The 13,000-nt window shown below is 35.9% G+C and overlaps 2 protein-coding genes across 5 annotated transcripts in view; one reads left to right on the top strand and one right to left on the bottom strand.

Annotated features, from left to right (window-relative positions):
- The window catches only part of LOC126920225 (probable beta-hexosaminidase fdl), a 38,556-nt gene extending 29,093 nt beyond the window's left edge, over window positions 1-9,463 (bottom strand). For 2 of the 4 annotated variants that reach the window (XM_050730276.1, XM_050730281.1), the window contains exon 1: window positions 8,992-9,453. The gene's annotated coding sequence lies outside the window, so the exon portion shown is untranslated. Of the gene's footprint in view, window positions 1-8,986 lie in introns of all 4 variants that reach the window. The other 2 variants (XM_050730278.1, XM_050730280.1) reach the window with 2 other exon arrangements.
- Window positions 9,464-10,268: 805 nt separating this feature from the next.
- LOC126920227 (Golgi resident protein GCP60) lies at window positions 10,269-12,941 on the top strand. The gene is made up of 4 exons (XM_050730284.1): window positions 10,269-10,696; window positions 11,000-12,075; window positions 12,166-12,225; window positions 12,298-12,941. Exons 1-4 carry the CDS (start codon window positions 10,507-10,509, stop codon window positions 12,397-12,399), a joined length of 1,428 nt encoding a protein of 475 aa, XP_050586241.1. The 5' UTR covers window positions 10,269-10,506; the 3' UTR covers window positions 12,400-12,941.
- The last annotated feature ends 59 nt before the right edge of the window (window positions 12,942-13,000 follow it).

Genomic DNA, 13,000 nt, shown 5'->3' with positions numbered 1-13,000 from the left:
GCTCTGAAACCTGATTTTCAGTAGATTATGGTTTTCGATTAATTACAGCTTTGCTTAGATATCGATCGTCTCTCACATATCTGACAATTCATTTACGGTATCGCTTTGGAATTTGTCAAATTACTCCAACTCCGGTAAACTAGGAAATTATCTACCAACGTTCCAAGCCAAAGGATATGAAATAGAAGAGTTGCATAATATTTTCTACTTATAGAATATAATTAACGTAATTTTAATAATCGACCATTGGATGTACGTATCGTGTCGCCTAACGCATATTCACGGGCCGTGAACGATCGAGAAACAGGTCGTACGAGTTCGCGTATATTTCTGACGCACTGCAAACAGGAACGTAATATGTTTCGATTAATTGGCCTTGCCGTAATGGTGCCACCGTCTGATTCATTATCCACGTCGACCGTTCGACGACAGAATAATCGCGTGTTTTACAACGTCGCTGGATTTCGGGTTTAAACAACGAACCGGAGAAAACCGGTTGGCTTTTCAAAGACTTCCACCCCATTCACCCCTTGTTCCACTGGTTCCTCGTATTTTCCTCCTATCACTTAATAGGATATTTTCGATTCAGGCGACTTTGTGAAGCGTGTCACTTGTCTTTTATTCTGGTCCACTCTCGTTTGAAAAAGAACGCATCGAATCTGTTCTGTACATCTAAGTATCTTCGTGAATGTTTAGATATTATTACGGAGAAAGTATTGAAATACTCGCGGAAACGTCTGACAAATGAATATTTACGATTATCTTGCAGCTCCCTCATAAATAATCCATTGAATTATTTTTAAATTGTCATCGTTGTTACCTAAATCGAGGCTCGACAGGCCTCTGAAATTACTTTGAAATAAATGTAAGACATTCTGAAATTTCATAAAATCTAAAACCTAGAAAATGTGAAATTAAACGTATCCATATGAACTTTGATTCTGTGAATTTTACGTCGAAGACAAATATTTTCTCAGCCAGACGAAGACGAATCGTTTCCTGCCGAGCCAACTAATTACGAGAAAACACATTTGAATCGTTGATGAAGTTCTACGCGGTATAAGAAAGTGGTAAAATTTTCTACGACAAATATGGATACCTTCGTAGAATATTTACATAGAAATCGTTGTTCTCTGTGAGATTAATTTCTTGTAAATAGCAGAGGCATAAAATATATTAAAATTACACGGGAAGAAGTAACCGAAGGCAAACGAAACGAATTAACTTTTGTCGGTCTAACATGCGTTCTGTTCACGAGCCGGATAAGAAACTCGTTCCATTTCGATTCAGATAGACGAGTTGCTCGAACAAATAACCGATCCACGAAAGTACTAGCGGAAAAGACAATGGCACGCGAGCCAAGATCGTCTCGAGTCGTTTCCTCGTCTCGTGTATGCCCTCGAAACGGTGAAAGCGACTAACAAAGAACCGTGTTGTAATTATTTTAGCAAGGAAAGCTCGTGCCGCGGGAAGTCACTGCAATCGAAAGGACAATTCACGAATTCGCCAGATAACGATTAACATCGTAATCGTAAATTAAATGGCCACTTTTTAAAAAAGGAAATTTGGTTACTTATTTTGTTACATTTGGGAAAATATTCTGCAAATAATTCGTACGTTTTCTAACACATTTCTTTCCCTTTTATATACAGATACAAATTGTTGCTATGTTATTTATCGTTTATCCACGATAAAATTGTCCGAAACAAAGATTCATTTTTATTAAATAAAAAGCCAATTGGTGTGAGAAGAACTCTCGATGGTATCTCTTTTTCTACGAAAACATCGAAGCTAATATATCGTGTTTTTTAAGGTAGGTGTCATAAATATTTATCTGTAATATTTAATCGTTTTTTTTTAAATCTTCTACGGATAAACGAATTTATATAATAAAGTTATTTATCGGTCCTTTAATTTTCAAGTTCCACGTATCTGAAGATTACGTTCAAGTAAAATTCCAAGCCAACGTTAAGAGACAGAAACAAGCGAAATGTTATAACGAGGACAGCACGTGATAATAAATTACGAATCGATGTGAAATTAAATAGTACAAAGTTCCAAGGTATTCAAGTTTCATGGAACAATTGGTTCGCTGGAACGATAATAAACTCACGATTTATACCAAGACCATTTTGCAATTTCCTTTAAAAGCGAAACACATTCGGTAGCTACAAGGCCAGTCGTCGAATAACAAAGTATCCACCAAGGCACGTGTATTATAATATTGCTAATTATTTGCCATTTTTAAACAATATCGTTGGAAAATGCTCGAGGGATGAACTTAATAACACGAATTACGAGCGAATAGTTTTGTTCGATCGATTATCGAAAAAGTAACGGTTCCCGTATCACGTTCTTCCGTGTAAAATATGATCAGGTAAGCTAATTATTATTAGACTGTAGAGTTTTATGCATCTATGAAAAGTTTAAAGGCGTAAACGTGCAGAGAATGCGTATACGTTATCGCTAATCAATATCCAGACATTTTACAATGCATAAAACATTGGATGAATATTAATGAAATACAGTAATACGATAAAACGCGTGTAGTCAAATGATATTGCAATAAATTCGACATTTAAATTCGTAATGATATAGCATAGAAGTAAAAGCGAATCGATAATCCAAATATTCCTTTTGGAGGAAGAAATATATAAAGAAATATTGCAGAGGTAATTATTGGACAATAAATCAGACAGAAATTAAAAAGCACGCAATTTATGGCTATTAAAGCGTCATCAAATGATTTGCTGTTAGCATAAATTCATTAAAATAATGATAAACTTTAACCCGTTTATAATCAAGCTACGTTTAAAGCAAATAATTTCGTAGATAATTGCAAGCGAATATAACATTTATACGCTTGAAATATTGTAAATAAGTCGTTAATTAGCGATAAGTCTATTTGTTATGGGTAACTGTGATTGAAAAATTCGCCGAATTCTATTTTCTTTGATTTATATCGTTCTGTAATTTTCTACCGAACGATTTAACTATCTAGTAGATAAATATTGACGAATTAAATAAATAATAAATAAATAAATGTTTTCGTCCCTAAATAAAAGGAGAACAATTCATTGTATTTGCAATTCATTAGTCAACCAGGATAAACGAAGTTTCGACGGAGCTATTATCATTGCTATTGACGAAGTTTCTGCGTCAAAGACTTTATCATGCCTGCACGCGTTCAATAAATCCGGCCAAGTACGTTCTTCCGATATTGCGCTCGATTTCATTGCCCTCAAAACCTTGAACAATGTTATTAATTGTGCAACTCATCGTGAAACTGCTTCCTTGTGTGACTGCACGATCGTCCCATATTGCGTGGGTGGTCAAGAACAATTATGAGAATGTGCTGCATGAGAGAGAAATGGAAGCAGAGAAAGAGAGAGAGAGAGAGAGAGAGAGAGAGAGAGAATTTATCAGTCTGTGTATTTTCCTTCTTCACTGCTTTTTTCATTTTTTGATGTTGCGAAAGAATGTCCAGGGTTATCGGTTTCAACAGAATTTAGATTTACGATAAGAATTATGGCGAGTTGACAATTCTACAAGCATTAATTTTCAAGATATGGAAATTCTAATAACAGGTATATACTTATATCATCGCTCAGAAGCAGCCAGACGCTGATTTATTTCTCGAAATGAAAGAAGCTTAAGGAAGAACACCTTTTTTTTTTACAGATCTTTTAATTATAAATCAGATTACGAAATCAGAAATTACGTCTGAGGTTAGAAGACTGAACGGAGGATAACGAAATTACAATGAACTCGATAAAATGCTCACACGTGACCTTTACGTTAAAGAAAAAAGGGCCAACTTTCGTAAGTCAGAAATCCAGCAAACAAATTTCCTCAAATATTTTGGTCTTCGTTTGGACAGCAAACCAACCTGGAAAATACACACGCGAGAGAAAATGAAACAAATAAAAACTAACAGGGAAATTATGAACTGTTTCATAACCAGCAACTCCAAACTGAATACAAACAGTAAACTGCGAATCTACAAGACCATCGCCAAACCCGTATGGGCATATTGAATTCAAATTTGGAGCATGGCTGTCGAATATCCTAAAGTAAAGAAAATAGAGAGTCCACTACGACCGTTTATTCCAAGAAGTACATTAAATGCACCGTGATATGTAAGAAACAGGAACAGATAACAGATAACATAAGGAAAAAATTCCAACAGGAAATTAAAAGATATTCCGAAGCACATGAACACGGTATAAAAGGCCACCAGAACCAACTTGCGAAAAGTTGTTACTTTGGTTTACCCAGCAGCCTTAGAAGGAGATATCCTTTGGATCTACCTATATCCAAGTATTAACAATTGATTTTATACCGATACAGCATTAACGTTTACTCCAGCGATTATAATAAATACATCGAAAAATACATCGAAATGTGTTAAAGCATTGCCATAAGATAAACGCAAATGATTGTAAGTAAATGATTGTAAGTATAAAAAATGATTGTAAGTATAAAATTAGGAATATTTGATAAAAGGGTACCTAAAAAAAAAAAAGGGAGAAAGAGAAAATAAGATAATAAGTTAGATTAGTTTCTATAAGGTACATCTTAATTAAAAATTGCAGATAAAACAAAAATTATAAATTTCCACCGAAAATTTTATTGATCCGCAGGGTTCTATTCTCCCGAGATCTCTTCGAGATGCCCAACAAGAACTCATCTCTCGACGAACGATACAATCATAAGAAGCTATACTATTTTCCTTCTTGCGAATTTCCTTCGTATTCACCGAGAAAGGAACTCGAGCCTGGCCTAGTTCCCCGATTCACCCTCTTCGTGTATATTTCAAACAATGTGAAAGGACTTCGACTCAGCTTCATTCTTCGACTACTGATACGATGCCTACCATACAGCGAGTTACAGAACAGAGAGTCGACCTCTATCTAAGAAACCTGTTATTCTAAACTTGTTCGTTCGAAAAATGAGGAAAACATAACCGGCATTCGTCTACGATCGCCGGATTGGTGTTGCCATATTTCAGAGTCTAGATTTTAGATAAAAAGTTCTGCAACGTTTCTTGTTTTCGTCGACAGATAAGAAACGTAGAAACTGCGCGTTGCTTGCATTCGTAGGAAGATTTTATTAAAGGGAATTGACTTTGCCGCGTTGCTTCGTAAATGGAATTGGAAGGTGACTGGCCAGCAGGCTCAAACTCGATTAAACAGACTGTACCGTCTTCTGGTGTTTGGCCTGTGAAACTTGAGGTCCTCGCTATAAAATACGTCCTGAGTTGCAGATGCGCCGATTGAAAGCTCGCAAATTGCAGAGTTTAATTCCGATTCGTTACATCGAGAAATTAATTATACAACGTTGATAATGCTCCTCGTTAGACGTTGATATGAACAATGGTTTAAATAAATAAAATCTTGTCATGGTGTTTCTTGGTGTAAAACTTGGCAGGGTAGATCGGGTAGTTTTAACAATTTTACGTGGAATAGGACAAAGTCTGTTTTCTATCAGTCACGTTGCATCGACCTTCGAACAGTGTGGTAAAATGGGGAAGAATTCGGAACGAACGAGTTGGGAAATGATTGTCTCTTTATCTTTGAGAATTCCCGCATTATCAGACGCAAAAGATAATTCCAACTTTTTACAGGAAACGAATATTAATAATTGCACTACGTATGACTGTGTTTAAAGCGTGAAACTTACGGTACTACGTTTCACGTTTGCTCTTCATCTCTTCGATCTCTTGAAAAGAAAATTACGAAAGCTTAAACTACCAAAGTCCTGATAGTACGATAATACGATAGCAAGCCCAATTCAAAATCTTCGTTTTTATCTACAGAAGCTACATCCTACTCAATTCTAGATCTTGCATTTTTTTTTTTTTTTTATTTATTGCCTGGTAGGGTATTAGTGATTAGGATATTAGTATAAGCACACGTATTCCTTGCATGTGTAAGTATTTAAATAGTATTTACGTGCTTAATTTGTAATGTTTAGTAGTTTGTAATGTTAATTGGCAAATATTTAGATAGCTCTAAGATAGTTAACAAATTAATACAGTTTGTATATGTACATATATCTATTTCTTTTATACAACCTAGTCTTTCCATCTTGCATTCTGTCAGTTAGAAATGATGGCATATTGTTGGGTATTTTTAAGTTGCGTTTCGTGTCCTCAAATTTGGTGCGGTAGCAAAGTAGATGTCCGAATTTTACCGTGCCAAAAAATTTCTGGGTCGACAATGCACAAACGCTACCAACTGCTTCGAATCGTCATATATATAGATTGTCTAGTTGGAGATCAAAAAGGAATACGATAAAAATGTTAATTTCCATACGATCGTTGTTGAGAGACGCGTAAACGATTTGCCGACAAGGTTATCTTTGTAGAATGAAATTTCCCGGAAACACGGCGACAGTTTGCCCCGTGGAGGTTTAACTTAATTTTAATCTAATTCTAATCTGGAACTAACCCAGATTCTGCCGCGTTTAAATTGAATTAACCATCATTTCCTGGTGTCGTGTCATGAGCGCATTAATTAAATAATGATGAAAAAATAGGAGAAGATATTAACGTGGTACGAACGTGAGAAATGTTAAACAGGCTTTAGATTCGCTACTCTGAAGATTTGTTCGTGATTTTCCATTTTAGAACGATGTCAGATGAGACAGTACGCAAACAAATTTTTTAAATCTTTCCACCTTTACGAAGACCGATTTCAATTTCTCGAGCGACTTAACGTGACAAAATTCCTGCGCATGATCCCTAAATCTCTCATTTTGAAAATGTCTTGCAGTCTTTACAAAAACTATATTCGACCCCAAGAAGCTTTGGTTTGCAAAAATATATAAAGTATACAATCAACAAAGTAAATTCGAGACATCGTATATAATATTTTTGAAAATTCTCCTGTCTTAGCAAAAATCTAATTTTCTTGTGCGATATTAATCGGTATAAGATCGGCGCGATTGTATCAATACGACTGACTCGAGCGTAGAATTCTAATTTCGATGCAGGCGTGGTAATATTAATCCGAGCCAAATGAAATTCGGCCGATCTGGCGTAATTACATGCCTCGTAAATATTAACAAAGGATGCGCGTTCGCTGGATTTTCGTTTCGACGTGGAACACAATGGAATCGTTTTCAGAAAAACGAAAAAAAAACCACCGACTGGGCTGCTGGTAACGAGTTTCTGATGCGTTTTTATTCCTTTTTTCCCCGCGATCCCTTTTGTCGGTAGCTCGAAAAACATTAGTCGACTTTTTTCCACGTGAAACGTTTCACGTTGTAAATTGCTCCAAATTTTAAAGCTCGCCTGTTTTTCGTTAACATTTCCATGAATAACAGATATTAAAATAATATTTGTTGTATAGTATTAAAAATATAGCTCGCGCGACCCGTGAGATTATAAAGGAAAGCGAAATAGTGAAAATTCGTACGTAAAATAATTTTTAAAAAAGTTCCATGTCAATTAGATTGTAATTGTGACTGGTATTTCCGTTTTTGTCCTAATTAAATTGTCCAAAAAATTTTGTCCTAATTAACGGAATCTTTGGTTTAAACACACGACGAGATAACTGAATACAGCGAGTGTAACAACCACTTTTCGGTTGACTTTAATCGCATCTCGCGTTGGTATAGGATATAAAATATTAATGTTATATATAGATATGAACACAAAATATAAATATCAAAATATAAACGAACGAATATAATAGAAACGAATGAAAAATATGAGCGAATATAAAATATAAATATCAATGACTAAAAAAGATCGGAAATGCAAAATGACTTTGAAACAAAACAATATGATACACGACGTTCCTAATGTAGAAGCCTAATTGCTGAAGTATTTCTAAAAAATTGATGGGTCAGAAGACACAACAAACAGGTAATATTCATCTCTGTATAACATCATGCGAAGACATTCTTTAAAAACACAATTAATCGCCATTAAAAGATTCCTATCGTGAACGGTCTAAGACTTTTGCAGAGTACTGTATGCAAACGGAGTTCGCGTCCTCTGCGAGACTCTTCGCAGAATGAGCGGTAATCACGATGCATTTAAACATCGATTTGTATCAGGTTTTAAACCTTTAAAGGTCCGCAGATTTATTAGAGTGTCAGTAGCGGCCGCTGCTCTGAACGCGACCCGATCAATTTCTCCTCCAAAGTGATCGCGTCCTACTGAACCGCGTCACGTCACGCTTCCTCGAGAACTTCTCGCACATAACATACATCGTGGATAGTCCTTTCCATTCACCTGTGCCCCACAAAGATATGGCCACACGTAGGTGTCGGCGTACAGAGGCCGTACGTGTAAATACAGGGTGTCTCAGTAATCGTGGTACGATTGCCGATAGAACGATTTTATGTAAGGAAACAAGTCGAGAATATAAAATAAAATTGTTCGTGTAATACTTTGTTTTTGAGAAAAATAATTTATGAAAATTTATCACGCGTGTGTACCTACCAGACCAGTTTCCAATTAAACACGTCCAAATTTTATTTTCCTGGCAATATGGCCTTCAATGGAAAAACTTTATCGTACGTTTTTAACTTCTTTTTACATGTAGAACAATCTGCTGTCGATTATTTGCTCATACCTAGACGGTAATCAGCCAAGTTTAATTTGACAGATTTCTAAACTCCATTTCCTCGAAAACGAAGCATCATATGGAAAAATGGTATTCTACATTTTCCACTTGTTTTTCACGTAGAGTCATTCTGTTGCCGATTGTACAACGATTGCTAGGTCACCCCGTATACATGTAAATAGGTTACGCCTTTGTCCGTGTATACATAGTACGATATACACGAGCGTCTCTATAAGCTAGCCAAACGCGCGACAGGGAACAACAAACCGTAAAAACGGTCCAACTACGGGCTGACAGGGCAAGAATCTGGCTGGAATACGCGGACGAAAATCGATGCAGCGGGAGGAACGCGTGAAACGCTTTGTACCACGCGACTAAAGCGGTGCCGGATTGGTAAGTGTACTCACCTAACCTTGCTCCGCAGGACAGCTTCTTAGCTTGCGTTATCCGCGTTGTCCTCTCTCCACGAGGAAACTTCCATGAACCGGTTTTTCTCTTTTAATCGATCTTCGGCTTAGCGTTCGGGGTATACCAGGTATACCGTCGATTTACGCAGCTTTAGGGGAGGCATCGAAACGGAGAAACGTTCGTGAATAACGGTATATCCCTACCATGTCGAAAAAAAAAATAAGAAAGAAAGAGGCACACAATTTGCTGCCCGCACGCGCTCTTAACGACTTCGTTACTCGGAATCAGCGAGACACCGAAGCCGCTGAAGCGTACTTCGTCGCGCACGCATCTGTCCGTCACTCACCGACCAGATCTCCCACGGAATCGAAAGCGTCCGTACGCTTTTGCCTCTCCCGCGCCTCTACATTACGCTCAGCAGCACGCTCAGATAAGCGAGTCACAGTCACAATACTAACGAGCTACACTCGCGACACTCGGTCGCTGACTGAACGTGTTGCTCTCGAGTGCAGAGACATCTGGAGGCAGAAAAGAGAATTAGTAGCGCTATCGTTGTTCGAAGTCGCTTTGAATGAATTACAGATGGGTTGTGGGGATGGTATGTACGTGTTCTGAAATACCGACCTCAAAAAAGATTACACTTTACACAATCACAATTCGATATGAAGAATAAGAAAATTACGTTTAGACTTTTTTTTATTGTTGAACACAATGAAGACGACGGTTATACAAAACTCTTCCTTTATTAAACCGGCAGCGATAGGTACTCTTTTATTTAGTAATTACGCGTCTCTGTTACGCGTACAAAGCGAATCTTCAGCTTGCTATAATTTACTTACGTACCCGGTTTGGGAACGTACATGCTGTCATTTCTCTATTAAATATTTCCTATTCTCTAAATGTTAGAAACAAGAAAGTGTTATATGCATGTTATATGGTTTTATAAGGCAGAAATGTAAAAACTTCTTCCTTATCTATATCTTATCTGTCATCATTTTATATCATTTTATGCTATATATTTTTGTGTTTTGTTACTTTAGAAGTTGTATTGGGAAGATATAAGAGATCATGATATACACCTTAGGCCAATTGAATTACCCGCGAAGATTGAAAAATCATATTTTAAAGTACGAACTTTATATGCAAAAAAAATTACATAGCTTAATTAGTAAATGATTTCTTTAAACAGTTGTATTCATTTAATTGCTCGCATTTCTTTTTGCAATTGCTCTAGTTATGTAGAAATCGATTTATAAAAGTCGATTTGACTTTGATAATACTATATCATAATTAGCATAATGCAGTGCATTTTGCAATGTTGCAATTGACCAATAAAGGAAAGGGTTTAGGCTATTAATATTATACCAAATTATATGCAAACGTAAATTTAACGTATGCTGATACCTATCTACAAGTGCAATAGCTTTTTAGTTGCGTGATCTTTATAAAGATTTTTGAAATGTTTCATACTGTCAGAAATAGATAGGTTAGGGTGCATCTAACAATAATTGACGTGTCAATGCAACTGCAAATGGCGGATACCAATGGTGACACTTCCTCGGTAGAACAGAAAATCGAGAAACTAGCGATATCCGCGAAGAACTTGGCGAAAAATAAAAATGACGAGGAGAGTGGAAAGATGCGGGAGCCTCGTCTATGGGGTTTCGAAACTAAGGAACTGTACAAAATCGCAGTCAATTTTTATAAAGGTGAGTCAATCATATTGTCAGTTTATTAAAATAGTATCGCTATTCGCTTCTTTGAGTTATGTCAGAAAAACCATATGTTTGTGTGGATACGTGCTGTTACATTATTATGTTATATATTTCCAACATGTCTGAAATTTGAAGTATAAAATTTCATGAGAACTTCTCTGTTGATCGGTGTATATGTTTGTAGTCTACTGTAGATTTTGTAGACTTATGTTTTCTTTTCATTATTTTAATGTATAGATAAGGTTATCTTCCTTCCATGTCAACATGTCAATTATACAAATTGTGTAAAAATTATAGAAAAGGAAGGCAAAGCTGTTCATTTGTCTTATGAAGACAAATTAAAGCTAGTGGCTTTTACCCAGCAAGTAACGCATGGCAAATGTACTACAGAGAATGCACCACCTTTGGGTGTGTTGGATGTAATTGGGAAAGACAGACGCTTAGCATGGCAAAGTCTAGGAGACATATCCAAGGAACAGGCGATGGAAGGATTTATAGTTTTGTTAGACAAGCTATGTCCCCTGTTTATAACAGTTGTAGAAGCACAGAAAAGGGACATCAAAGAGAAGTTAAGGTTGAAAAAGGAGGAGGAAGCAAGAAAAGTAGAAGAAGAAAGGAGATCAAAAGAATTAGATGAACAAAGAAAGAAAGAGGAGGAAGCTAGATTAAAGGAAGAAATACAGAGGAGACAAATTCAAGATGCCTTAAATCAACAAACATTTTACCAATTCAAAATGTATGCGGAGCAACAATATCCTGGCAATCCAGAGCAACAAGGAGTACTAATAAGGCAATTACAAGAACAACATTATCATCAATACATGCAACAATTACGTCAAAACCAATTACTAGTAGCAGATCAAATTCCAGAAATAAACACTGCCATAATAGAAAATGCCGAGAAGGAAGAGTCAAAAGAAACAAATGAAATGGCCACATTGAACAGAGAAGATTCTGATGAATTGCCAGATGATTTCCCACATATAGATCCACCACAAATGTGGACTAGACAGGGTATGAATGCCTTCAAGGAACTCATTAGGAGAGAAGATGGTGATGCAGTTATTAAAGTTGGTCATGGAGAAATACTAACGGTTAAGGTGCCGACGCACGAAGATGGCTTGTGTTTATTTTGGGAATTTGCGACTGATGGCTATGATATTGGTTTTGGATTATTTTTTGAATGGACAAAACCAGAAACAAATCAAGTATCGGTACATATTGCTGAGTCTGAAGGAGAGGTGGAGGAGGAGGACGATGAGGAAGAGGATGATGAATCTGAAACAAAAGATGATATAGAAAGTGGAATAACAAATAATGTAATTCAGTCTAATTGCAAACCATTGCCACCACCTATAAGCGTGATAATACCTGTAAATATATCAGTTTACCTTTTAACTTCAGAAATGGAAATAAAAAAATTTTCATGTTTCTAGTATTCTTATGCTAATTGTTTTTTGCAGATTTTCAGGAGGGATTCACAAGAAGAAGTCTATGCAGGAAGTCATAAATACCCAGGGCAGGTAAATGAAAATATATCTTTGAAAAAATCTAATATTTGTAAATATTATCGTACTTATATATTCCAATTACAGGGTGTGTATCATCTTAAATTCGATAATACATATTCACTTTGGCGAAGTAAGACGCTTTATTACCGAGTGTACTACACACAAAATGATTATGTGAAAGATTAGCTTTATTAAAAAAAAAAGATACTGTGCAATTCACTGATCGTACTATCGTTGAGTACTAGCCTGTTGTGATTATTTGCCAAAATTGCTAGTCCAACTAAATGAAGAGTCCTATATGTTATTTCTGTTCACACCAAGTGTTTACAAGAAGAAACACAAATATATATTTATTATGGTTATGTAAAGACACTTTATTGTTTAATATGGCAAGCAAAGTGGGCACAAGTAAAAAAAGAAAGGCTCCTATCTTTCCCTTTTCCATGGACGTTTATAAAAAACAAAGCAAAACGAAAAAGTAAAGTGTATAAACGTCGGTAACAACAACAAATCGTGTATCGCGAATAATTGTTTTAGTAGTCCGATATATTAGTGTTATATTCGATTGTATAATATGCCAGTAATGTGTCGGTCATTTTATGCGTAATAATTGTTTTCTTTTGTGATAAAGATTTTAGTATATCTTTGTTGTTATCTCACTCGTGTCTGTACTTATACTTTTATAAATATTATCCCACGTTTTGGAAAAATACATTGGAATCAAACCATTTCGTTATTTCTCTTTTTCCTCATAATGGTTTTTATATGCGTGTAAAAGATTAATCAA

Source organism: Bombus affinis, chromosome 9 (assembly GCF_024516045.1).
Source record: "Bombus affinis isolate iyBomAffi1 chromosome 9, iyBomAffi1.2, whole genome shotgun sequence".
NCBI lineage: Eukaryota > Metazoa > Arthropoda > Insecta > Hymenoptera > Apidae > Bombus > Bombus affinis.
The sequence above is the reverse complement of the archived record's forward strand: the minus strand, read 5'-3'. Positions and strand labels throughout refer to the sequence as shown.

Bases quoted from the DNA above. Each gene is read 5' to 3' on its own strand.
- LOC126920227 (XM_050730284.1), top strand. From the start codon at position 10,507: ATGCAACTGCAAATGGCGGATACCAATGGTGACACTTCCTCGGTAGAA. The intron at 10,697-10,999 runs GTGAGTCAATCA...TAAAAATTATAG, and splicing joins CGCAGTCAATTTTTATAAAG to AAAAGGAAGGCAAAGCTGTT. The intron at 12,076-12,165 runs GTAAATATATCA...TGTTTTTTGCAG, and splicing joins CTATAAGCGTGATAATACCT to ATTTTCAGGAGGGATTCACA.